We start from the raw sequence: 24,704 nt of genomic DNA on the forward strand, positions 1-24,704 counted from the left end.
GAGGGATAGGCGGGCGTCACACGCGTTCATTTCGTGTCCGCGTCGACACAAATGAGGCCCAATTTTGGACGTGAAATGAGTCGCGCGGCGGACAAAAAGCGGACGCGCATCCGTTTGATCGGCATGTTAGACCAGACTTTTATGTCTGTTTCGATCCAAATGGACACGCGCGGATGAAATGGGCCGGGCTCCTTGGAGTTGCTCTAGAACATTCTCATGAGGAGACTTTTGTTTTTAGTCGACTCCACCAGGAGACAGGAGGCCCTACCCACGGGCCTACCCACCATCATCCGTCATCACGTGCACGACCGAGTCCTAACGGGCGCCTTCAGCGCCGGTTCGGCTTACTGGCGCCCACAGGCGATGGTACTGGGCCGGCCCAGCAAATTTTTATTGATCGCAGGCGAAGTTTGCTCGCTCCTGGGTAGGGCGAAAAAATCGGCAAAAATAGGTCTCATAGTGGATCGAACACACGCCCTCACAAACAAGTTTACGGAAAGCTAAGCACCTGGCCTAGCTACCTGCTAGTGAACAAGGACAGGGCGAATTGTTTAACAACACTTATACGAGCGCAATTTATTACACATCTATTTACTGTAGTGTTTGAATTTTCAACTATTTGAAACCATTTCGAAAAAAGTTTATGAATCACAAATGAAATCATTGATTTTGAAAAAAGTTCATCAATTTTGAAAAAAAGTTCACGATTTTGAGAAAAAAGTTCATCGAATTTGAAAAAAGTTCATCAATTTTCAAAAATAGTTCACAAATATTGAGAAAAAAGTTCACGGATTTGAATTATTTTCATCAGTTTTCAAAAAATAGTTCACAAATATTGAGAAAAAGTTCATCGTTTTCAAAAAAAAGTTCATCGATTTTGAAAAATAGTTCAATGAGTTTGAAAAACGTTCACAAAATTGAAGGAAAAATTCATCACTCTTGAAAAACGTTCATCGAACTTGAAAAAATGTCATCAATATTTTTAAAAAAGTCCATCAGATTTGGCAGAACGTTCAACAAATTTGAACAAAAGTTTACCAAATTTGAAAAGGTTCATTGAATTAGAAAAAAGTTAATGGAATTTGAAAAGGTTTATCAATTTTAAATAAAATGTGGATACATTCGAAAGATTACAAAACGTGTTCATAGTTTTCAAATCTATTCACTTTTCCAAATTTTGTTCAACATTTTAAATTGTTCAGTGTACATCAAAAAATGTTCAATGGGTATTTAAATGGTTTTTCAGTGCATATCACAAAATTGTTCAATTTGTAGTTAAAAATTGTTCAGATTATATTACAAAAATGTTCAATGTATAAAATTTGTTCATCTTATATCAAAAAAATGTAAAAAATGTTTTAAATTATTTCGATGTATATCACAAAAATGTTCGCTGTGTAGTTAAAAATTGTTCATCGTACACAAAAAAAATGTTCAGTGTATATTTGAAAATCTCTAGTCGTATATAAATTTTTGTTCACGTTCTCAATAATTGTTCACGTCTTAAAAAGTTCATGGAATTTTAAAATTTTCATCAAATTTTTAAAAAAGTTCATCGATTTGATAAAAGTTCATGCAATTTTAAAAATTTCACGAATTTTAAAAAGAAAATAAAAAAGGAAAATGAGAAAAGAAAAGGAAAAAACGAACCAGAAAAAAAACGCCCAGAAATCAGCGAGCAGTGAAAGCTGGTTTGGTGGGCTCTCGCGGCCTACGTAAATAAAAGAAGGAAAATAAGTAAAAGGACATGGTCTATACGGTGGTCTGTTGGTTAGTGCGCAGCTGGTTCAACAGAGAGATCGCGAGTTCGAGTCTTCACATTGGAAATAATGTTTTTGCTGCAGTTTTTTATCAGAAAGAAAAAGAAGGAAACGGGCCGGCCCAGCGCGCGCGGGGGTATGCGCCGGTTTGAGGAAATAGAAGAAACGGGCGCTTAAGGCGCCCGTTAGGAAATGCCCACGACCGATGCCCCAAACCAAAGCGCCAAAGTCGCCTGGCAGCCGCAGGCCACGCAAAGCTGCGGCCCGCAGAAGATCCCGGCCAGTTCTTGTATCCGCCCGCGCTTCGTCCAATGATCCCCCTCCGTACGGGAGGAGCAATCCTATGAACACAACACACGCACCAGCAGCAACTCGCCCCACGAACCACTCACTACTAGTCAAAAGCACAAAAGCCACCCCCAAGATCAAACCCCAAGAAATCCAAGCACCCACTAATTATTCCACATCCCCCCGCATCGATCCACAAATATTCCCCGCACACAACAACAAAACAACGCAGCAGCAGCAGCAGCCAGAAAAGAAAAGAGGGCAATAAAAGGTGCCCGAACCCCCGACGAAAAAGAAAGAGGGGGAGAAAAAAGGGTTTGGTTTTTATTAAGCGAGAGGAGCAGCAGTAGTACTCTTACTACCCTAGCTAGCATACGATGGAAGCGATCCAAATCGGAACCCAATCCCAAAGGCGCATGAATGATCCACCAGCTCCAGCAGTGGCCCTCCCTGTTGCTGCCTCCGCCTTCCTCCCGCTGCTGCTGCTGTTCCTGTTTTTCTTTCCCCCAATCTCCCCACATCCCTATCCCCCCTCTCGTGCGCCTCGTCCCCCGTTGTTCGTAGTGTTCAAGTCATCATCATTAGTACTAGTGTTAACTGTCCCGCTTCGCTTCGTGGCGAAGAAGATCCGGCCGCACATCGATTCGACTTTTCCTCGCCTCGCCTGCGGCATATAGTGGGAAAGTGCCGCATTCGCTCCTGTTTCTTGGTGCGGGGAAAACCCTACCAGAGGGGAAAGCTTCTGGGTTCCTCTGCTGGAGTTCGGATCTAGGTTTCGGTCCTCGCCGCCATGGACGCCGCCGGCGCCGGAGACGGGCCGCCGCGGGAGGCGCCGGAGGAGAGGACGCCCCAGACCCCTGCGCCGCCAGCCGTGGCCGCCCCGGCCTCGGCCTCCGGGGGCGCCGCGGGCCCCTCTGGCTCCGGGGAGAAGCCGGTGAAGCGCATGATGAAGACCCCCTACCAGCTCGATGTTCTCGAGCAGACGTATTTAGGTGCGCGTGTTTCGATGTTTTGAGTTCTGTCGGATTTTTTGGGTTGTGTTCGATTCAGCTTTTCAACGAGGGTTCGGTTCATCGTTTTCGTTTCGTGCAGCGGAGCAGTACCCCTCGGAAGCCATGCGTGCCGAGCTGTCAGTGAAGATAGGCCTGTCAGACAGGCAGCTGCAAATGTGGTTCTGCCACAGGCGGCTCAAGGACCGCAAGCCGCCGGCCAAGAGGCAACGGCGGGACGAAGAGGGCCCAGCAACACCTGTGCCCGTACCGCCACAGGTGTTGCCGATACAGGCAATGCCGCTGGGGAGCACTGACATTATGATGAGCGCCGGCAGTCCTTACGATGAGCCGCTGCTGCCCCCTACTCACTCCCGTAGGGGAGCTGGACGGTCTTCGGCAGTGCCCAGGATTTCTGCACCTGACATTGGGAGGAGGTATTATGAGCCATTGTCTGTTATGCTGCCACCACCCGTGGCGCCGATGCAGTTCAGGCAAGCTGAGCTCAGGGTGATTACTTCTGTCGAGTCACAGCTTGGGGAACCGTTGAGGGAGGATGGACCCGTCCTCGGTGTCGATTTTGATCCGCTTCCTCCAGGCGCCTTTGGTGCACCAATCGGTACTTTTCCTAAAATCTTAAGTTATTGTGTTCAACGTGAGGGTTTTGAGCTAAAGAATGCCCAAGCTAATTTGTAGTTGAACCGGGTGGAAACTTTCAGGTCTCATTTGTCCGTGCTTAGTGTGATTTTGCATTCAGGTTTTTTATGTAGACTACTCTTAAACCCATTAATCTTATGCATCATTTTCTCTATAATGGATTAATGGTGAAGACTTAAATTTAGTTTACTCTATTTGTTACTTTCGTAACTTCCTTTTACTGGGAAGTGGAGAGTAGTAATATGGGATTGGAGTGACCGGATGAGTCATTATCTAATAATGAAAATGAACTGTAGATCATATGTTGGAGAATAATGATTGATCAACATAAAGCAGAAATGAGAAGTAAGACAAAACATCCCTTTGAACTTGGATTAAGAGGGCCATGTAGTATAGACTAAATTACTAATTTCCTTCCAGTGAGAAGTGATTTAGATAATAACTACTACATATCATAGGATCTTATCAAACAAAGACGAATAACCTTTTTATGAATAAAGAATTTCACTGTCAACCTTGAACTTAAGCAAAAGTTCACTTTTCGACCCTCAAGTCTAAAGCCATTTGATTCGTAGCCTTGAAATATCGAAATCGTCCATTTTTACCCTTGCCCTTGGGTAGTTTCACAAGTGCTGATGTGACTGCCACGTGTCCACCACATCACTGCCATGTCGTAGCAATGTACCATGTTCCGTTTATTGATATGTTTTCACCTATTTTTCTTAGCATCTGGTGATTTTTTTATTATCTTAAGTGATGGAGCTTGTTTTGGATTTTCGGAACTTGTTCACATCACTTAAAAGTTAAACTAATGAAAATGAAACCATAAGGGTGAAAATGGATGGTTTCAATAGTTTGAGGTGGCAAGTCATACGGTTTATAGAGTTTTAAGGTAGAAAACTGAACTTTTGACAGTAGACCTTTTTCCTCATTTGAATGAAATACACAGGAAGAAATAAGGAACATTAGTCGGTAATAACATTCCACCATCACCCTATGGAAAGTGGTTTACATTGGATCAGTCTGTAACACGAAATCCTAAAGTGCCTTGATCAGTGATCAGTAGTAAGTGTTCAGGGGTGAGCTATGGGCGTGTGTGCGGCAAGCTGCCCACCGCCCGAAGTCTGTAAATCTGATCCAGTGGCTAAAATGCGAGTTTGCATGACAGCACCTTGTGTGGGGGTGTTTCATTAGACTCTTCCAGATTATTGTTATACAAGTAAAAAAAATAAACACACAGTTAAGCAATTGCCTAATGACATATAACTAAGGCCTGTACCATTGAGCTTCTCTATTTGGTGAAAGAAGATTCACGTGTGGTATCTATTGATAGCATGGACAGAGTCACCATTTATTCATAATTTCACATCCTTCTGATTGCTGACATACTTTTTCTCACGCAGTTCCGGAGCAGCAAAAGCAGCCTGTCCGATCATATGACGCAAAGATATTTTCTAGGCATGATCCGAATCTCTTAAAGGTAAATATTTAGGAAACTTGCATAAGTAAGTTTATGTATCTTAGTGCCTTATAAGCGTGTAGTGGATTTTCGTCACTGCAAAAATTGTTTCTGTAAACTTCTGTTTGCTTATGTTATAGAGTACCATTACTGCATCATTGAGATAATTTTGTATGGTAGTTCTGAGTCGACATTTTAGTCCATTGTTACATTGTTGGTTTGTATAACTTTTCAGCATATGGATATCATGGTAACTATGCTACTCTATTAGCCCTGTCCAGGAATTGTATTGCTGTCCCAATGAAATGAGTTCAGTGTATTGTGCTTAACACCAACGACGGAGATTTCATGATCTGGAGTAGGCCATGTATTTGGATCTACCAAATGGTAAAAAACGTTGGTGCCAACACGTGTTGATATGGCATCGTTACTGTGTAGTACGGATGTCTTGTCAACGTCATGCACAACCCTTACTAAAAGGGAAATAGCACCGAGTTTCGATGCATGCATTGGTTGTGCTCAACTGCAGTTCCAGGTTTTATATGGCCATATTTAGTGGGAACACTTGCTCTCTTTACGCGTGTTACTTCATCGGTTTACGTGTCACCCGTTGATACCTTTTCCATTGAAGTTCTCCCTTATCCAATGTTCCTAATTATTTATAACTATCTTCTCAGAGAGTCTACCACTATCTTGTTCTAATCATCTGTCGTGATCTTTATTTTGAGGACTGAAAGTGAGAGCACTGTTGGTGCGATATTTTATTCTAAGGCTTGAGTCCCCCTCCCCCTTGATTTCTTTCTCAAACCCACCCCTAATTGTTTATGCACCTTTTCCCCCACCAGGTGTCCTCATTTTTGCCCAGCATGGAGCACCCTTTTGTTCCGAATTCGTTTGCTGGGAAGAGAAAATCAATGGTTGGTAATCCACCACCTCAAGTTCACCCTCATGGTGGATCGAGGGCAGTTCATGAGTATCAATTTCTTCCTGAGCAGCCAAGTGATACATACGAGAGAGCAAGTAGATCTCATTACTATGACACTCCGGTTGAAGCTTCAAATTCGAGGATTCCATCTCTCACTCCAGGACCGCACCTTCTCCATGTATCTGAGGAGATGACACCTGGTTATGCTTTTGAAGGCCAAGGTCTTCTGCCTCAATCTGGCAGGCCTCAGGTGTTTTCTGCAGTATCGACAGATTACGAGATGAATCAATCTAATAGCAACATTAATTCTGTGCCAGTCGATGGTCAATTTGGTAGTTCTCATGTTGCTGGCTTTGAAGACCCACTTATATCATCGGAAACAAGGGCTTATCATGATGAAGATGCTTCTCGAGTGGATAGGAAGCGAAAAGTATGTTTCTCTCTAACCTCATATATGCATCTTTTTCTTCAGCCTTGGACATTTGTGAGCATATTGAATTTATCTGGCATGTTCTTCAGCATAACGAGGAAGCAAAAATTGCAAAGGAAGTCGAAGCTCATGAAAAACGGATTAGGAAGGAGCTTGAAAAACAAGACATAATGAGGAGAAAGGTATCTGCTTGTTTTCAGTTGATGGATATCATCAGCATATACTATTTGGCATGAAAGTCATTTATGGTTTCATGTCCTTGCAGAGAGAGGAACAAATGCGCAAGGAAATGGAGAGACATGATCGTGAAAGGAGAAAAGAAGAGGAGCGATTGCTTCGTGAGAGGCAAAGAGAGGAAGAGAGATTCCAAAGGGAGCAAAGGCGGGAACATGAGCGCATGGAGAAGTTTTTGCAGAAGCAATCTAGACGAGTTAGTTTTTTCAGTTCCTTTGAAATAAACTGTAACCCAGATATAGTACTGTAGTATATGTAGCACTAATTCTGTTTAGCATTAAGATCTGTCTACATATTTGCAGGCAGAGAAACAAAGACAAAAGGAGGAACTCAGAAAAGAGAAAGAGATGGCGAGGCAGAAGGCTGCTAATGAAAGGGCCACAGCACGAAGAATTGCACGGGAGTATATGGAGCTTGTGGAAGATGAGCGCTTGGAGCTAATGGAATTGGCTGCGCAAAGCAAAGGGTTACCCTCAATGCTTTGTCTTGATAGTGACACATTGCAGCAGCTGGATTCATTCCGAGGTATGCTTATTAAGTACTATTGTAAGTGAAATACAACAAAATCAAACCACTCCCGAATCTTGCACAAAAACTTAGTTCAAAATCCACCTCTAAAATTTATTGCCCAAAGAACTGATCAAAGTTAAATGGTGTCTAGTGATCTGAAGTCCGAGTGATTCATTTAATTAGTTAGTACTCGTTTGGTTGTGTATATATCCTTTTACGCACGAGTTATGACAGTATCAAAGAAGGGAAAAATCTAAATGGTTATTACTGGAGGAAGTGAGCTATGCATGCATGCAGAATCTTACACCTCATACTGACATCATCGACATATTGTACTAAATCTGAGTTTTTGATATAATTTATCTCAAACCGTTAATCCAATTAGCAATCCATCTTTATTTGTGAGTTTGTCTTGACGAGGGCTTCAAAACAAGACCCCATGCTGTTTCGTTTGATGAATGTTTTTTGTGGCGCCAGTTCCCAGATTATAGTACCACTGTTGCCATGTTAGCAGTTAACAGTTGCTACATTATAGTGTACGGTTCCAGGCAAATGGCAAAAGTTTATATGTTCTTAGGAAATGTAGTGTTCATGTAGAAACTAGAGTGAGTATTCAAGTGCTAAGAACGTTTAAGAGATGGTAAAAACCCTAGGAGTCCTATCATGCAAATCTTTACAGTAGTGGCAACCTGGTAGCCAGGTTATTATAATCTGGTAAGTACGTGGCTATAATCTGGCAACCGTTGACAAAAAAAGAAGTCACCGAAACATGTGAACATGGGATCTAACTTCGAAGATCTTGCCGGAACGAAGCCAACGGTGAAACTGATCGTCAATTGGATTAGTGGTTCGAGAGATATGTTTCTAGTTTTAAGAGTTGAGAGAATGTTGCTGATGTCATGCTTACATACTACATGCACACATCCTCTCTGTTTGCTGCATACATGCATTAGGGAAAAAAAATGGGGCGCCGCTGTGTAAGACTAGGGTGGGCAAGCTTGCCATGTCGAAATAGATGTGCAACGTCGGCCGTATGCTTTTGTTTAATGCATCATTGTTCCAACACGTGAAGTCTAACTGCACATTGCATTTTTCACCCCCCCTCCCTGCCTCGCATTCTTCTTCCAGGCATGTTGAGCCATTTCCCCCCTGAAATGGTGAGATTGAAGGCGCCATTGTCGATAAAGCCTTGGACAGGATCCGAGGAAAGTGTTGGAAAGCTTTTGATGGTAATGGTCTGATTGTTATATATGGTTGTTGCAATACTTGCAGTTGGCCGCGCTCCAATAATATGCAGATGTGCAATCCATTTCCAAAGAGATGTTACATTACACATGCTGCAAAGTGTTGCTTTTATCTTATCAAGAAATCACATATATGTTGCATTCTTGGTTGTATATCTTTCCTTGTCTTTGACTTTTTGTCAAGTGCATGTGGTAAATACTCCTTTTAATACATTCGAATCAGGTCAATGTGGATATAAACGACGCACCATGATCACTTCTTTTCCAGAGTATGCATACCATATTCTAGCATTCCATTGCCCCAAGAGATATTAAACCTAGAAGCATAGGACTAGCTTGTTGTTTTATTGAAAAGACATGTTCTGATCTTGTTTTAGATATTTCCATTAGGTGTTGTAGTGTCAAACTGCCAACAGATAATTAGAACACTTCATTTAATTACTGGACTACGTAGTAAGTTCACATTCATCTGTTAGTTATGTGCTTAGCTCAGTACACCTTTTGCAATTAACATTCTATCGGATAGAACTGCTGGTAATTTTTAAGCTAAAAAAATGCGCATGCTATTCTAAATTCCGAGTTATATAGTTCAGTTATGTGTACTTGATAATATTTGCAGTGAAACTGTTGCTACATGAATTGCAGGTGTGGAAATTCTTGATTACTTTTGCTGATGTCCTCGAGCTTTCTTCAGTTACACTTGATGAGTTTATTCAGTCTCTTCATGATTATGTAAGTGTTTTCTTTGGAGAGGGTAATTATCTGCCCTGGACTGTTCTAGTAAAAGGGACAAGGGGGGTGAATATATTTGTATTGTTTACTTGCTATATTGGGCATAAGAACTTGTATCAACATGTTTGCTGCAAAAAGTTATCACAGCACTAATATTTATAAATTTTTACCAGCACATTTTTGATAAACATTGATGATCAAACTTGGACCTGATGGACCTTGCAAACCAACCATTGATAGGTTTTTTGTATCTAATGTTTGCCATGAATTTGGTTTGTTATTGGCTACTCTGCTGTTTCCATCAATTTCATAGGTGCTATGTAACTACCCTCTTTTTAAACCCATAAGTTGTTCGATGTCATCTCTCCTGGCTACCTTTTCTTGTAGCTGTTGGTGAAGGCAATAATAGCCTAATAAGTAACGCCATGAGTTTGCTTACTGGATTTGTTTTGTAGGATTCAAGGTTGTTGGGGGAATTGCATGTTGCTCTTCTGAAATCTATCATAAAGGATATCGAGGATGTCGCCCGAACTCCGTCGGTTGCATTGGGGGTAAATCCAGGAGGTGGCCATCCACAAATTGTTGAAGGGGTATGTGTGTGCAGATATCCTGAAAGCTCTGATTGTTCCTTCAGTTTATTTGTTGTTTGCATGAGATTATATATTTTAAACCTTTTTGCAGGCATATTCTTGGGGATTCAATATACGTAACTGGCAGCGCCACCTCAATCTTCTTACCTGGCCTGAAATTTTACGGCAGTTTGCTTTATCTGCTGGTTTTGGACCTCAACTGAAGAAAAGGAATGCTGAAGATGTTTTTTATCGTGATGAAAATGAGGTTTGCATGCTATCTCTATACTTGTGCATGACAAGAAACACTTCTGGAAGAGTTTTAACAAGATTCATATAAAATTTGATATATAGGGCCAGGATGGTCAGAATGTCATATCCGCTCTCCGAAATGGTTCAGCAGCCGTGCGTGCTGCCGCTTTGATGAAAGAGAGAGGTTACACCCATCGTCGATCTCGGCATCGCCTCACTCCTGGGACGGTAAAATTTGCTGCTTTCCATGTGCTTTCTCTTGAAGATAGCAGTGGTCTCACAATATTGGAAGTTGCAGAGAAAATCCAGGTATGCAGATAAAGATATGCTAGCTTTATCATGCCTTCTGTTCTTCTATCTCTAATTTAATAGATTTATTTGCTCTTTCTCTGTTCAGAAATCTGGACTGAGAGATCTTACCACAAGCAAGACACCTGAGGCATCTATAGCTGCTGCCTTGTCAAGGGATACAAAACTTTTTGAGCGAACTGCTCCTTCAACATATTGTGTAAAGTCCCCTTACAGAAAAGATCCAGCTGATTCTGAGGCTGTGCTGTCAGCAGCACGTGAAAAAATTAGGGCTTTTCAGAATGTGCTGTCTGACTCTGAAGCTGAAAAAGAGGTGGATGATGTTGATAGAGACGAGGAATCTGATTGTGATGATGACCCTGACGGTGATGATGTGAATATTGAGGTAGGAGATGAGAAGGGCCCCCTTCTTGCTGTTAAAGCACAAGGTGTAATACCAACTGCGACTAAAGTTGGTGACGTGAAAGGGGATCCAGATGATTTGGATGCTGCATTAACTCAACCAATTAGTTCTACTACATCTCGAAAAGATATCGCCATGCTTTCTTTAGGCGACTCCAGTGCAGTAGGTACTTCAAGTGTTTCACCTCTCAGAGCTTCATCAGATCATCCTGAGGTAATCACTGGTGATCCTGAAGATACACAGATCGATGAAAGCAACCAAGGTGAGTCTTGGGTACAGGGACTAGCAGAAGGTGACTATTGTGATCTTAGTGTCGAAGAACGTCTAAATGCATTGGTCGCGCTTGTTGGTGTTGCCACTGAAGGGAACTCTATTCGAGCTGTTCTCGAGGTAAAGATCCTTCAACTATCCTTTCAGTTGTCACTTTCTTATTAGGCAACACTTGATCGTAAGAGTCTTGCAGGAACGTTTGGAAGCAGCGAATGCCATAAAAAAACAAATGTGGGCGGAGGCACAACTTGATAAAAGACGTTCCAAAGAAGAGTTTGCTAGCAAAGTGCAGTATAATTCTTACACGAGTTTAAAGGCTGATGTTATTCCAGAAAATAATGCCACAGAGACTACTCCAACTCCAGTCCGTAATCTTGATATAGACAATGATGAAAATGCAGGGACTTCAAACAATAATGAGATACTTAATCAACAGAATAATGCTGGCATTGTGTCTTATGAAAGGAATGGCACGGGGCAAGAAACCAGTGCAACACCAGATAATTTATCTGCTCAGCAGTATGCATATGCCGATAAAACACGGTCTCAGTTGAAATCATATATTGGTCATAGAGCAGAGCAGCTGTATGTTTACAGATTGCTTCCCCTGGGACAGGATCGGAGACGAAACCGATATTGGCAGTTTTCAACTTCCACATCACCAAATGATCCTGGTTCAGGAAGAATCTTTTTTGAATCGAGAGAGGGATATTGGAGGGTTATTGACTCAGAGGAGGTATTGATTTAGTTTGTATATATTTGAGCTAACCTGGTTATCGTACATATAACTCAAAACTGCAGTTTACTCGTCAGAACAGAATTCTGGAGAATATGTTGTTATGCTAATGAATATTCTGCTCTCTTTTTTCTGTGTTATAGTTTTTCAAGTACGATTTAACCCAGTTATACAGCACACTTAAATTTTTTGTAGTTATCAGAACACATTTCTGGAGAGTATGCAAGTACTATTGTTTTATCTTTTTTCTATGTGTTATATTTTTTCAAATATGATGCACTAGTCCACTTTTGAAGATTGATGTTAGCTTTCAGATCGTATGATTTTTCTTGAACCATTTATGCCCTGTTTAGAGTGCTGGAATAGTGTAGGATTATTTTATAGGAAACAGTAAATTCCCACAGGAATCGCGGAAACTCCCTTGTTGTTTATAAGTTCGTAGATGTTAACTTTTAACTTCAACCTAACTAGTTTGAAGTTGGTTCTGTACTAAATCCCTCTTTTTAGATGAACATTTGAATTTCGGTATTTACTCTATCTACATCGTCCTGGAAACAGCCTCTTGCAGAAATGCAGGGAAAGGCTGCGTTCAAAAGACCCAAAGTGGTCGGACCCTGCGCAAGCGGGAGCTACGTGCACCGGGCTGCCCTTACACTATCTACAATCTTTACTCTGCATGCAGTCCGTGCTTACCTTTTGAAATATATGACCTAATGCTGTTTTGTGTCCACAGATGCATATACCGTGTAGAAATCTGAAACCTGTTTGCCTCTGTTTCCAATGTTCCTTTTACAGTCAGCCATAGCAGGATATATATAGTGCATCCATCACATCGTCTCTAATCTTTAGATATTCCGTGTAATAAAACTGCAGGTGTTTGATGCTCTGGTAGCTTCCCTTGATACACGTGGCAGCCGGGAGGCACAACTGCACTCGATGCTGCAAAGGGTTGAATCAACCTTTAAGGAAGGTATTAAGAGGAAACGGGACGCAGCCATTGAACAATCAGCTGGAAGGTACCTAAAGAATGGAGCTACTGATACAATGCGTGCAAGTTATCGTAGTGAGTTTGGAAGCCCAAGCAGTACTCATTCCAGTGTCTCTGCTGATAGTGCCACCACATATTCTGATTCGTTCAAAATAGAGCTTGGACGTAATGATGTGGAGAAGATATCTATCTCAAAAAGGACGGATGGTTTTTTAAAATGGATGTGGAGCGAATGTTGCGATCGCCAACTGACATGTGCCATGAAGTATGGGAAGAAAAGATGCTCTGCACTGATGCATTCTTGTAATTACTGCTATCAGATTTACTTAGCAGAAGAAAGGCACTGCTCGTCTTGCCATAAGACCTTCAAATCCATTTATAATTATTCTGAGCACACGTCACAATGTGACGAGAAGAGAAGAACTGACCCTAACTGGAAGATGCAAATTGCAGACTATTCTGTTCCAATTGGAATGAGATTGCTCAAGTTGCAGTTAGCTACCATTGAGGTGAAGTTTCTGTTGGTTGTTTGCTTCTCAGTTTAGCTTACTTGTCCACTGTAGCTGTTTGATGATATATTGGTGTTTTTTTACAGGCTTCGATACCATCAGAAGCACTTCAACCTTTTTGGAGTGATGGATATCGGAAATCTTGGGGCGTGAAGTTGCACTCTACCACATCCATCGAGGAAATATTCCAGGTTCTGCATTTATTTCTCCCTTACTCTGGACATGTGGTTAGATTTTTTTGTTTGGCAAACATTTATTGCCTTATGTTAATTGTTCTCTGAATATGTTGGCTAGAAGCAGTTGTGGTAGATGGTCAAGGCCTTATTAGAAAACAGCCTGAAACATTCATGACAATAAGACTACATTGTTCTGTGTCAGTGAATGTGGGTAATTATTAAATTGCTGAAATAGCGTTGGTTATAACCAGGATTAACCATCAAGCTGACTGACCATGATAGCTTGAACCATGTGGTTTTGAGTTTTGACCACTTCACCAGCAATGCCATCTCTTACTAGCTCCAGCCTTAGCATACATGAATTGAAGCACCAAGGGCGATGCTAATGCAACAGGCATAAACACTTTTCTTGAAGAATTTAGATTGTTTTGATGGCTCATGGCTTCCTATCTTATTACTTCTGTTACTCTCTTTTGGAAACTGGACTATGTTTTTATCGCTCATGGCTTCCTATATACTCTTGGAAATTGACATAGCTTGTTTTGATGACTCATGGCTTCTTACTGTTACTCTCTTCCTGGGTATATTTACACGATTCAAGTACAGATGCTGAAAATTGCGTGCATACTGATGGGTTCATTCTTATTTCATTTCTCTACCTTTTCACATAATATCTGTGCTGATGTTCTTCTCTCCCTTGCAGATGTTGACTCTGCTAGAAGGTGCAATAAGACGAGACTACCTGTCTTCTGATTTTGAAACATCAAATGAATTGCTTAATAACTCAAAGACAGAAGATATGCCTTCCCAGAATCCTTCCTCACTACCTGGAACTTCTGTACTTCCATGGGTTCCTGACACTACTGCTGCCATCACATTAAGAATGTTAGACCTTGATTATGCTGTTTCATACGTACAGAATCAAAAGAAGGAGAGAGATGGTGGAGATTCCATGGTAAGATAAAGTTCGAGAATACTGCCTTTTGTTGTTTGAACTTTAAGTAGTAACTACTGTATAAAATAGCATACTATCGTTGAAAAGTATTCGGACGTACCAGACTTTCTACTTCGTCTCTCGCTTGCTTTGCACCTTCTTGCTCTACTATACATATGAATTAAATCATTTATTGTCATCAAATGTTCAAGTTGATGATTTGTTTGTATGACATGTATGTTGCTTTTCATGTTTAATGCTACCATTAGCTGTGTGATTATTTTTCCCTTCCTGCAGAAGCTTGCATCAAGGTATACTGTTGTTAAGAAGGCACAAGATCTAGAGCCGTTGGAACCAACTGGTTTTGACCTGTATGATGCAAGGGGGCCTCCCAGTAGTGGCCGCAGGGGTCGTGGAAGAGGAAGTAGAGGAGGTAGCAGGGGAGGAAGAGGTCGAAGTCGAGGTGGAAGGATCCCAAGAGGTATTAGCAGCTCATCTAGGATTGAATTTATGGATGAGGATGCTGCATATGAGAAAGCCCCAAGAAAGAACGCACGTCGAGGCCGTGGCCGTGGCCGTGGCCGTGGGCGCGGACGTCGAACAGTTAGGCCTCGGCAGCCATCATCTGAGGGCAGAGGCAGATCGATTCCAAAGGCTAATCTGCTGGGAAGCTTCAGCATGCTTAGCAATGTGAAGCCTTCTGCTGTTGAGGAGTCTCCACGAAGCTCAGGTGCAGAAGAGTGGGGCTTGGAGAGCAGAAGACCGTACATCCAAGGTGATGGTGACGAGAACAGCTCTGAATCCGAATCAGATCAATCAGAAGACAACGGGGAAAACGGCCAGCCCATGGATGAGGAGTATGAGGAGCAGGTTCCAGATTACTCGAGAGCCTATTCTGGTGGGTTGAGACCCCATGCCCATGTCATGTTGGATGATGAGACCGAGGATGATGATGAAGACGCTGAAGGGGACGGAGAGGGCGACGAGGAAGAATACGACGTGAACCATGCTTCGGCTGATGTTGATGATGAGATGGACGAGGATGATGATGATATAGGTAATGATGGGGATGATGGTGGTGATGGAGTTGAGGTGAATGCAGATGAAGATGAAGGCGCGACCTCATACTCGTCAGAGTACAGTGAATAAGAGCTTGTCTCAGGTGACCATTTACGCAGGTAGTGATACTGGTGGACAATAATAAGCCTTTTGCCCCTTTTTTGGGGGCAAAGTGGGCTAGACGTGGAACGGGGAAGCTGTTGCTCGGTGGGTTGGTATGTATGTAGTACAGCAGTCAGGTTTGTATTGGTTATCTGGTGGCACATCATGGTGGCTGCCTCAACAATCTGCCAGTGTAAAAAGTGTGTGCCTTGTTAGTTTACTAATTCGTTGGAGCAATGCAATTCCCTCATGTGTACAAGTACAATGTGCCCAAGGCAGAGTATAATTTTTATCAGAAGAGCCGCCTTTGTTCTCCCTTGCATGATATTTCTTCTGTTGGGTGCTGAATCTGGATTTTGTTTTCCATTCTCGCAGTGTAGTTAATTAACGCCGTTGGTCACCGATCCGGATAAGCTTGGGCGCAAGTGGTTTTGGGAACTGGGATATAAAAATGTTTGTATATTTGCTCTCCCCAGGCAGGGGTAGGATGTGGTACAGTGTTTGACATTTGGAGCATCTCTATCATTGACGCGGTTGAGCAATAACATATGGTACCTGTAAAGCCATAATCGATTGCTAACGACTATGTGTCTTCCTCAGGTCATGATTGGTATGCCTGGCCCCTCACATGATTGAGCATATGTTGGCGTTAAAATGTCAGTCTAGAGATACCGACCTTTCATTCGTTTCTCTGTCACTAGCCACACTTAACACCTCCAGGCAAAACAAAATTAACACCTCCAGGCAAAACAAAACGAACACAGATCAACGAAAAAGAAGATATCTGTCACGCAATAAAAACAGACACAATGAAACGCAGAAATTTAAAAAGCAACACAAAAGTGATACTGATGACTCGCGTCTTCTCATCAGATGGTCATGTTTCTTATGGTGAAACCTGATCATCCAGGTTCAATTTCTAGACTTGAAATGGGTGATCACGTCTTTTTCCCCTCTTGTAAGGTGGCTAGTGCAAAGCCTTCCTCCCTCGATGAGCCTGTGGATTCGCCCCCCCTTCGGCGGAGGCGGTCGGTGGCGAGAAGGGGAATCCTGATCCGTTGGCTCCGGCTAATAGATAGGTTAGGGTTTCAGTCCTTGCAGGGGCAGTGCTCGGACGAATGGTGACGCTTCTTCTTCGACTCTGTCTTCCAGGCTCCGATCCTTCTCAAGTTGACCAGTTGGGACGGATTAGACTGAGCTTCGTCGTAGATTCCTGCCAGCTCTTCGGGGCGACGAGGTTAGGGTTTCTCATCGTGCGTAAGTGACAACGAGATTTGGTGTCAGATTCTTTGGATTGATTTAAAGGTTCAACGACGACTACTTCTCCAGGGCACTAGTCCCTAGGGATACGTGCACGAGTGCTTTTTGGATGTCATCGACAAGGTCAAGCCAGCTTCGGTATGAGTGGCGAAATCGACGCGTCGATGACTAGCTCTCGCGCGGCACTGGTTGTTCGATGGTCCAAATTTTGATGTACTTTTATTTAATTATGTTTGGGATTATCAACCTTTATAATACTTCCATACTAAAGCAGATTTGATCCATTTAAAAAAAGTGTTACTTCCATACTAAGCATCAAATTTACCAGGACTAACTAGAAAGCACCTAAATCCGGAAGTAATCTTAAAAAAAATATTCAATTATGGGAAAAAGGAGCAATATTGTACTCCTTCCGTCCCATAATATAAGAACATTTTTGATACTATACTAGTGTAAAATACACTCTTATATTATGGGACGGAGGGAGTATTTGTCTTTAAGAAAAACAGAAATTGCGTTTTCATTATGGTCCGACAGAAGGACAATTACTTAGATATGTACATATCACTAGAAAAGCAAGAATGTCAACAAGCCAGGTTTTACTACAATTACTTGAAATGAATTTGAATAATATCCTTTTTCGATTGGGTATGGCTTCAACCATTCCTGGGGCCCGCCAACTAGTCAACCGTACACATATTTTAGTTAATGGTCGTATAGTCAATATACCAAGTTTTGGTTGCAAACTCTGAGATATTATTACTACGAAAAATAATCAAAGGTCAAAAGGTTTGGTTCAAAATTATACCCACCTGATAAGTGCCACATGTGTGGCATGAAGGAACATGGTCTAAACGCATCCATCCACATTCATTCTGCCTGCACGAATCTTACAGCAATTCCCCATGGGTCGAGTGCCACATCATCATGGAGTGGCGTGTGGTGAAACTGCTGCTCGCCCGAACGTCGTCTCACACGACCACCACCTGCGGTTACTTGAATCGGCGTGCGGGGGAATCGCTGCTCGCCCGAACGTCGTCTCACACGACCACCACCTGCGGTTACTTGAATCGGCGTGCGGGGGAATTGCTGCTCGCCCGAACGACGTCGCACGGCCACCAGCCCGCGGTTATTTCGACACGTAGCCGTTTTAATCGCCCCACTCACCTCCACTTCTCCTCCACCCGTATTCCACTCCATTCCCTTCTCCATCCTCGTGACAGTTCGGCAACACCGAGGCGATTTCACGTCAACTCTCCGGCGAAACCGAGGTGGAAGGGTCGTGAAGGCCGGTTGCTGTTGCTGGGAGTCCATGCAGCACTGCATCATGGCGAGACTTTGAAGTCACGCAAAGGTAATCGCGTGAAACCTTTGACGCTCCCCCTTTGTGCTCCAGTGGCGATTCCATGGTGAATCAACGGTGGATGGGGGAGGGTTCTCATTTCCCGTCGATGGGAGTTGCCGTCGCGTAGACAGCTTCGACGCGGATTTGGCATTTTAGCCGCGGGAAGCTCCACCCGCAGCCTCAGGGTATTGCTCCACGCCGCTCCTCTGTTTTCCGCGGTGGTTCCTTGTCGAATCCGCAACGGAATGGTACGGGTGACCGTTTCCCGTCGCCATTGGGGGGGGGGGGGGGGGGGGGGGGGGGGTCAATCCCCGCATGCTACCTAGCCCTGGGCTCGTCGTTGGGGTTTCTCATAGTGTAAATCTGCAGACACATAACATGATATGTTCGTTTTGTATGAACCCCTAGATTTAGATTGCTTTTTTTGGCACAAATATTCGTTTGAATTTATGTAGAATACTGTGTTTGATCATCACAATTTGTGAAATACCATGGCAATTTCCTGTAACCAGAAACCTACATAATTTCCATGTTGCTGAATGCGAACAAAGCAACTCCTTCTGAATCAATACCTTAAATATTTTTGCTGTACTGCTTAGTTAGTAGATGGCAACTTCCTCATATCCACAAACCCCTTACTTGCCATGCTTCTTCATGGCAACATGGCAACTATCCCTGACATGAAACAAATACACGTTTTTCCGTTCCTCCAATTAGCAGACATGGAAACTTTGTCTAAACCACAAATGCATCAGTTGCCATGCTACATCATATTGCCATGACAATTTTATTCTGTTTTCCCCAACACTACACAATTTGTTTTCAACTAAAACTATCATGTTATGTACTAGTGTTGGGCATGCCACGTTACCTGCGTTTTTTGTCATAATTTGTAGATTCCTTACATTTTTAATAAGAACATGACAATTTCTGTTCAACCACAACTCATCATTTAGCCTTGTTAGAGCATCTATTGCAGACCCCTTAAAACCGCGCGGGCCGTACAATTCCGGTGACTATACGGGATTGGCCTGATTTTTGGGCCAGACCAGACCCTGTATAGTCAGCCCGACCCGTAAAAAACTTACAGTGGCCTGGAAACAACCCCCCTCCCGCGCAGTATATATCCGGGTCCGTGGCCGCTATACAGGTCGAAACCCTACACCCCTGCCGTCGCGATTCCACATCCCCCCCCTATGATTTCTCGCCGTCGGTGACATAAATCCGCCGCCCGGCCCATCGATCCGCCATTATGTGGGGCGAGATGTGGAGCTTTGGCCGACGCAGTGGCGACGAACCCAAGAGAAAGCGTTGCGTCATCTCCGATGCAGCGAGGAAGCGATCCGTCCGGCGGTACGCCAACCGTGGCCTTGAGCCATCGCCGCCCCTTCTCCGCAGCAAAATGGAGGAGTACGACCGGCGGCAGGCTCGGCTCTCCTTCGGCGCGGGCTGCTCGTACGACACGTGTAGCTCCTCCAGTGCGTGCATCTCGTGCACGCCGCTGTCGCTGGTCAAGAGGTAGGCGGAGGATCGCCCGCCGCTCCGAGCCGTGAGGAGGGAGCATGAGGTGGAGCGGCCGCCCGCCAGCGTCGGGCCAGAGGACTACCTCCCTCCTCCGAGGAGGCCGTCATCGAGGCGGCGATTCTCGCGCGCAGTGCGCGGGAGGAGGAGGAGGTGGTGCAGCACCGCCACCAGGACAAGGAGGTCAACAACGTCCTGCTCTAGCAGGACCTCATCAAGGCACTGGAGTTTGAGGAGAAGGAGGAGGCGTGGCACCATGAAGCTGAAGCACAAGACTCCATGTACATCGACCTCACCTTCGACAACGACGACGAGTGATCACCGCAGCGTCGCCGTCGCACCCGCAAGGCTTCGGTGAGCCCCATTTTGGCTAGTTTAGGGTTAGGGTAGGCTGACGCGCAATATGCAATCGATGAACTATATGTATGTATGAATGATCATCTCTATTATATGTATGTATGAATGATCATCTCTACTGTTTCTTGTTCACTTCTCGCTCATTTTTTCTTCAAATTTACAATTTCATATAAGGCTTCTGCTCGGTTGTAGCCAAATTCCCCCCTTATAAGAGGGAAAACGTGAACCGTAAACTCCTTATATGGGCTAGCCTTGTAAGGGGTCTGCTAGAGATGCTCTTACTAACTATATACATGGCAACTCTCCCTATGCCACTTTGTCGTACTCCTTTCATAAGAACATGGCAATTTTTTCTATACCAGGATCCATCAACTGCCATGCTGTCGGACATACACGTGGCAAATTTTTAGCCACTCTACATGTGTCGTATTCTGAACACTTTCCGTACTCATAAATTGAGTTCGTGGCAACTTTTCTCTAGACTAGGATGCATCAATCGCCATGCCAGGGAACAGAAACATGGCAACTTTTTAGCACCTCTCCATTTGCCATATTCTAAACACTGGCCGTACTCACATACTGAGAACATGGCAACTTCATCTGCACCAAGATGCATTAACTGCCATGCCAGTGAACATAACCATGGGAAATGTAGCCATTTTTTCATTATGTATGATGTTGTTTCCAACAAAATTGCTATGTTGTTCAGTCATATTGGTAATGCCACATTTCTCATGCTGTTACGATGGGTTACTTTAGTGTGAGCGTACAACTTCTTACTCACAAGAACCTATTTACTTGCCGTGTGACCGATCAATAAGCATGACAGCTTAATCTGGCCCAGGATCTTAACCACAATTGTTGCCATAGTACTGACTAACACCATGGCAACTTTCTAAACATTCTTTCCTTTTGCCTTTTTGTGCCTTTGTTCTTTTTACAACATCATGGTTTGCAACCACCATGAAGATGAAGACGACGACTTCATGGAGCCGCCACAAAATGATGTGGCTGGTGGCAAAAAAGATGGCAAGGAAGTTCTTCTTGCTTTCATCGCACCCCTGACAATTTATTCCTCCATTGTGGAAATTTTAGCAGACTGAACATGACAACATTTTGTTATTGCACATGGAAACTAGAACACAATGCATATGGAAACTACCCTTTCAGATTTCAAGCTTTCTATACAGTAGCTACCACATGGCAATTTTAGCACATTGCACTTGGTTACTACATATTACTTTATATGATAATTCCAGCACATGACACATGTCAACCACAACCCCTATGCCTTTTCAGAGAACCACACTCTCACACATTGCATACTCGTAGAGGAACATACATTCTATTTCTTTTTTGAAATGCACATCTTGTCAAGTTTTAAGTTTTTCTTTCTGATGACCTTCATTTTGTACTCTTGTCAAATGTTTCTAGAAGAAGAAACCACGCAATAGGGGTTTGTAAGAAAAGCTGACTGAACTAAACAAAGGATTCAACGAGGAGAAGAAGGCAACTAATGCGGAGATGGGGATGCAGGCTTTGATGGATGTCCAATGCACAAACTTGGCTCAGGGAGATTTATGACCCCGCTTCTGGGGAATTTGTTATTCGAGGACGTGCTTTGGATTAGGACTGTGTTTACTACACTTTGGGTGTCCCCATGGCGGGATCGATGTCCCTTACCAGGTGGACAACAATGTTGAGGAATGTTTGGCCCCCCGATTGTTTCCCGGCGAGCAATCCATGCCTTTCAAGACTTCCCTTGAGAATTCTTTGGCTACTATGAAAATCCACGGGGAGGTCTTCAAGATGAAGCTCTTAATGTACCTGATCTCATCCATATTTGCGCCTACCACGTCCCTTCCCCCAAGCAGTAGATGCTTTTCTATCCTGGTACATTCTCGTTGTCTTGGTACTCTTTGATTTTGTCTTTTTTGTTGTCATGTACTAACATATATTTTCAAATTGTTTTTTAACCGCGCATGATGTCCTTTTTGAATTTGTAGGACAAGTTGAAAGATGTAAAAACATGAATTGGTGTAAGTTCACTGCTGCTTCCTTCATGACGCCTTCGCCAAAAAGATGTACTACAAGGGTTGCCGCCTCTACCTAATGGTTAGTGTTTTTAAATGTTTACACATGGCACATTATTTCTTTCTTCACAATCTAGCGCATCCCACACGGCTAATCTAGCAGATACCACATGGCAACTCTAATAGATCAGATGTGGCAACTACAACAGTGCATATATGGCAAATACAGTGGCCCAGACATGGCATTTTTTGGTCATGACCACAAGTCACACAAAACACCTTTCAAATGTCAACTTCATTTTATTCTCCCACATTGTGATTGTAACAATGTTTAAATTTTTACATATAGTTTGCAACTCATGGCAATTATAGTATTACATACATGGCACATATAGAATATCAGACATGGCAAGTATAATATCCCCTCCGTCCAGAAATACTTGTCCTAGAAATGGATAAAATGGATGTATCTATCGATTTCTAAGAAAGTATTTCCAGACGGAGGGAGTACTTCATACATGGCAACTACATCATTTGAAATATGAAAAATTTAGTACCACCCACATGGAAAATATAGTAGTCTGCACATGGAAACCCTACTTTTACCACATGTCAAATGCAGCACTACCCAAGCGGCAAATCTTCTACCTCATGTCTCCTATTTCTTCCAAAACATTGCGTCATATGTGCTTTTTTTCTGTTCTCATTCTTCAATGATTCACTCAATGTATACTAACATGTTTCCCCTTTCCCCCCATTTTTTGGCCGTGTTCTTACAACTTATGTACGTTGACAAGCTTGACATCTCTAGTGTCAACCTCGTTGAGTTAGGAGGCCCGCTTCCACCACATAAGTTTGTCATCCATGCTTGGAATTACGATGTGGTCAAGGTTGTCCTTCTTGCAGACAGGATATCCGACACAATGTATGCAAACTCCAGGTTAGCTTTCTCTTTTCCTTTTGCCAATTTCATGGATAGTTCTTTACTTTGTTGTTGTTATTTTCACCTTCAACTTCCACTTTTTCACATGGCAATCATATTAGAATGTTCATGGCAACTTTAACATATTCCTAATGGGAAATCTATTTTTTACCGCACACATGTCAACTGCAAAATTAGATGGGCATCTTTTCTACACACTCCACACGTGAACTATAGTTCATAATGTACGGCAAATGTTGTAAACTCCTCAAGCCAACTTTTAAAATTTTCAAAATTTAATTATGGGAACATGGCAAATCAGTTAGATCATGCATGGCACTTTGAAGTTTAATGCACATGTTTTTTAAACATTAATTTCACAATGGAGATGGCAAATTTGTGTATCAGTCAAGTTAAACTCAGAAATGCATATGGCAACCCTAGTTCCTACACAATCCACATGGCAAGTCTACAAGCGCGCACACGGAGAAAATAGTAGACTGCAGATGGCATTTTGTTTTTCCACATATGTGCGATCCATCTTTTTTTACTCCCTATGTGCCTGCAACCTCTTTTTTACTTTTATAATTTACCATTATTTATTTTTGTACCACTGACCTCTTGCCGGTATCTGCAGCTAATGGCAAAGCATTCTATTAACTACAACTTCTTTGGTGGACCATATAATTTCACCAAATGGTTGGATGTGCATTCAGGTCCATCTTGTTCCCTCGAGGTAATTCGGACATGTTATCTTTCACACACATAGTTACATGATCCATGCCATCTGGCATTTTTTGATTCCTTCTCACCCTCCCCCCTTTCCTAACGGGTGCATCTATTTTTGTTTGTCCAAACCAGGCGAGGGGTTTTGTCGAGCATCTTGTCGGCTAGTTTGCGTCTGGCATGAGCAACCTTCTTGGGAAATTGGTTCAGTGCTGGACGACATTGTTGGGTGCTGATGGTGATGCAGTTGCCAGTAATTTCATTTCTTTAGTTGGAGAACGCACATATCATCCAACTGGTTGCCATGGCTGGCACGATGACAACAATTCTCAGGAGCTCCGCAATACCCAAGAGGAGTTGTTCAGTGTTGGATCTGGTGGTGATGGTGCTAGTCTTTACAAGGAAGAAGACAATAGATGGAGAATGTGCACCAGGACATTGGCCATGATCAATCTCGGGAAATTCAAGATGGATCTCCTACTGACAAGGCTTCACCAATTGTTCCCCCATCCAGGAGACAAAATTCTTCCAGTGTCGCGAGTGACACCAGTGTTTCTACTTTGAAAAAGGGGAAGGGTGCCAGACGATGCCTCTTAGGTCCCTGCCGGCAAGAGGTTTGGATTGATCCTGTTGCTGCTTGGAGTAGGTTTGGTTTTTGTTCCTTTTGACATATGTTTTCATCATTTCCCAATGTTTTCGCCCGTAATAGGCTCTAACTCTTCTTCTTACTCTCTTGCCCGTGTTTTTCGAGTCCAGCGTGTTGGGGAACGTTGCAGAAAATTAAAATTTTTCCTACGGTTTCACCAAGATCCATCTATGAGTTCATCTAAGCAACGAGTCATGGGAGAGAGATTGCATCTACATACCACTTTGTAGATCGCGTGCGGAAGCGTTCGAGAGAACGGTGATGATGGAGTTGTACTCGCCGTGATCCAAATCACCGATGACCAAGTGCCGAACGGACAGCACCTCCGCGTTCAACACACGTACGGAGCGGATGATGTC

The 24,704-nt window shown here is 43.1% G+C and overlaps 1 protein-coding gene and 1 long non-coding RNA gene across 5 annotated transcripts; both read left to right on the top strand.

Moving 5' to 3' along the window:
- The first annotated feature begins 2,196 nt into the window (after nt 1-2,196).
- Nucleotides 2,197-15,857, top strand: LOC123070323 (homeobox-DDT domain protein RLT2). Of its 2 annotated transcripts, none has more exons than XM_044493468.1 (18): nt 2,197-3,040; nt 3,141-3,656; nt 5,098-5,174; nt 5,999-6,508; nt 6,598-6,690; nt 6,774-6,938; nt 7,045-7,267; nt 8,381-8,481; nt 9,142-9,228; nt 9,684-9,818; nt 9,910-10,065; nt 10,152-10,358; nt 10,447-11,151; nt 11,225-11,767; nt 12,641-13,264; nt 13,351-13,455; nt 14,144-14,395; nt 14,675-15,857. In XM_044493468.1, the coding sequence occupies exons 1-18, from the start codon at nt 2,839-2,841 to the stop codon at nt 15,521-15,523; spliced, it is 5,550 nt and encodes a 1,849-aa protein (XP_044349403.1). In that variant the 5' UTR covers nt 2,197-2,838; the 3' UTR covers nt 15,524-15,857. The 2 variants fall into 2 exon arrangements, with proteins under 2 accessions (XP_044349403.1, XP_044349402.1); XM_044493467.1 differs by having other exon boundaries at nt 2,202-3,040; nt 14,672-15,857.
- Nucleotides 15,858-17,840: 1,983 nt separating this feature from the next.
- On the top strand, nt 17,841-24,497 carry LOC123070324 (uncharacterized). 3 transcript variants are annotated; one of them, XR_006433599.1, is made up of 6 exons: nt 17,841-18,149; nt 21,453-21,911; nt 22,025-22,133; nt 22,849-22,991; nt 23,611-23,709; nt 23,835-24,497. It is a non-coding gene; the product is annotated as an uncharacterized lncRNA (long non-coding RNA). The 3 variants fall into 3 exon arrangements; XR_006433598.1 differs by having other exon boundaries at nt 22,025-22,991; XR_006433600.1 differs by lacking the exon at nt 17,841-18,149 and adding an exon at nt 18,453-20,015 and having other exon boundaries at nt 22,025-22,991.
- The last annotated feature ends 207 nt before the right edge of the window (nt 24,498-24,704 follow it).

Source organism: Triticum aestivum, chromosome 3B (genome assembly GCF_018294505.1).
Source record: "Triticum aestivum cultivar Chinese Spring chromosome 3B, IWGSC CS RefSeq v2.1, whole genome shotgun sequence".
Classification (NCBI taxonomy): Eukaryota; Viridiplantae; Streptophyta; class Magnoliopsida; order Poales; family Poaceae; genus Triticum; species Triticum aestivum.

Coding starts and splice junctions, on each gene's coding strand:
- LOC123070323 (XM_044493467.1), top strand. CDS start 2,839: ATGGACGCCGCCGGCGCCGGAGACGGGCCGCCGCGGGAGGCGCCGGAG. Junction 10,359..10,446: donor AAGTTGCAGAGAAAATCCAG/GTATGCAGATAA, acceptor TTCTCTGTTCAG/AAATCTGGACTGAGAGATCT. Junction 13,265..13,350: donor TGCAGTTAGCTACCATTGAG/GTGAAGTTTCTG, acceptor GTTTTTTTACAG/GCTTCGATACCATCAGAAGC.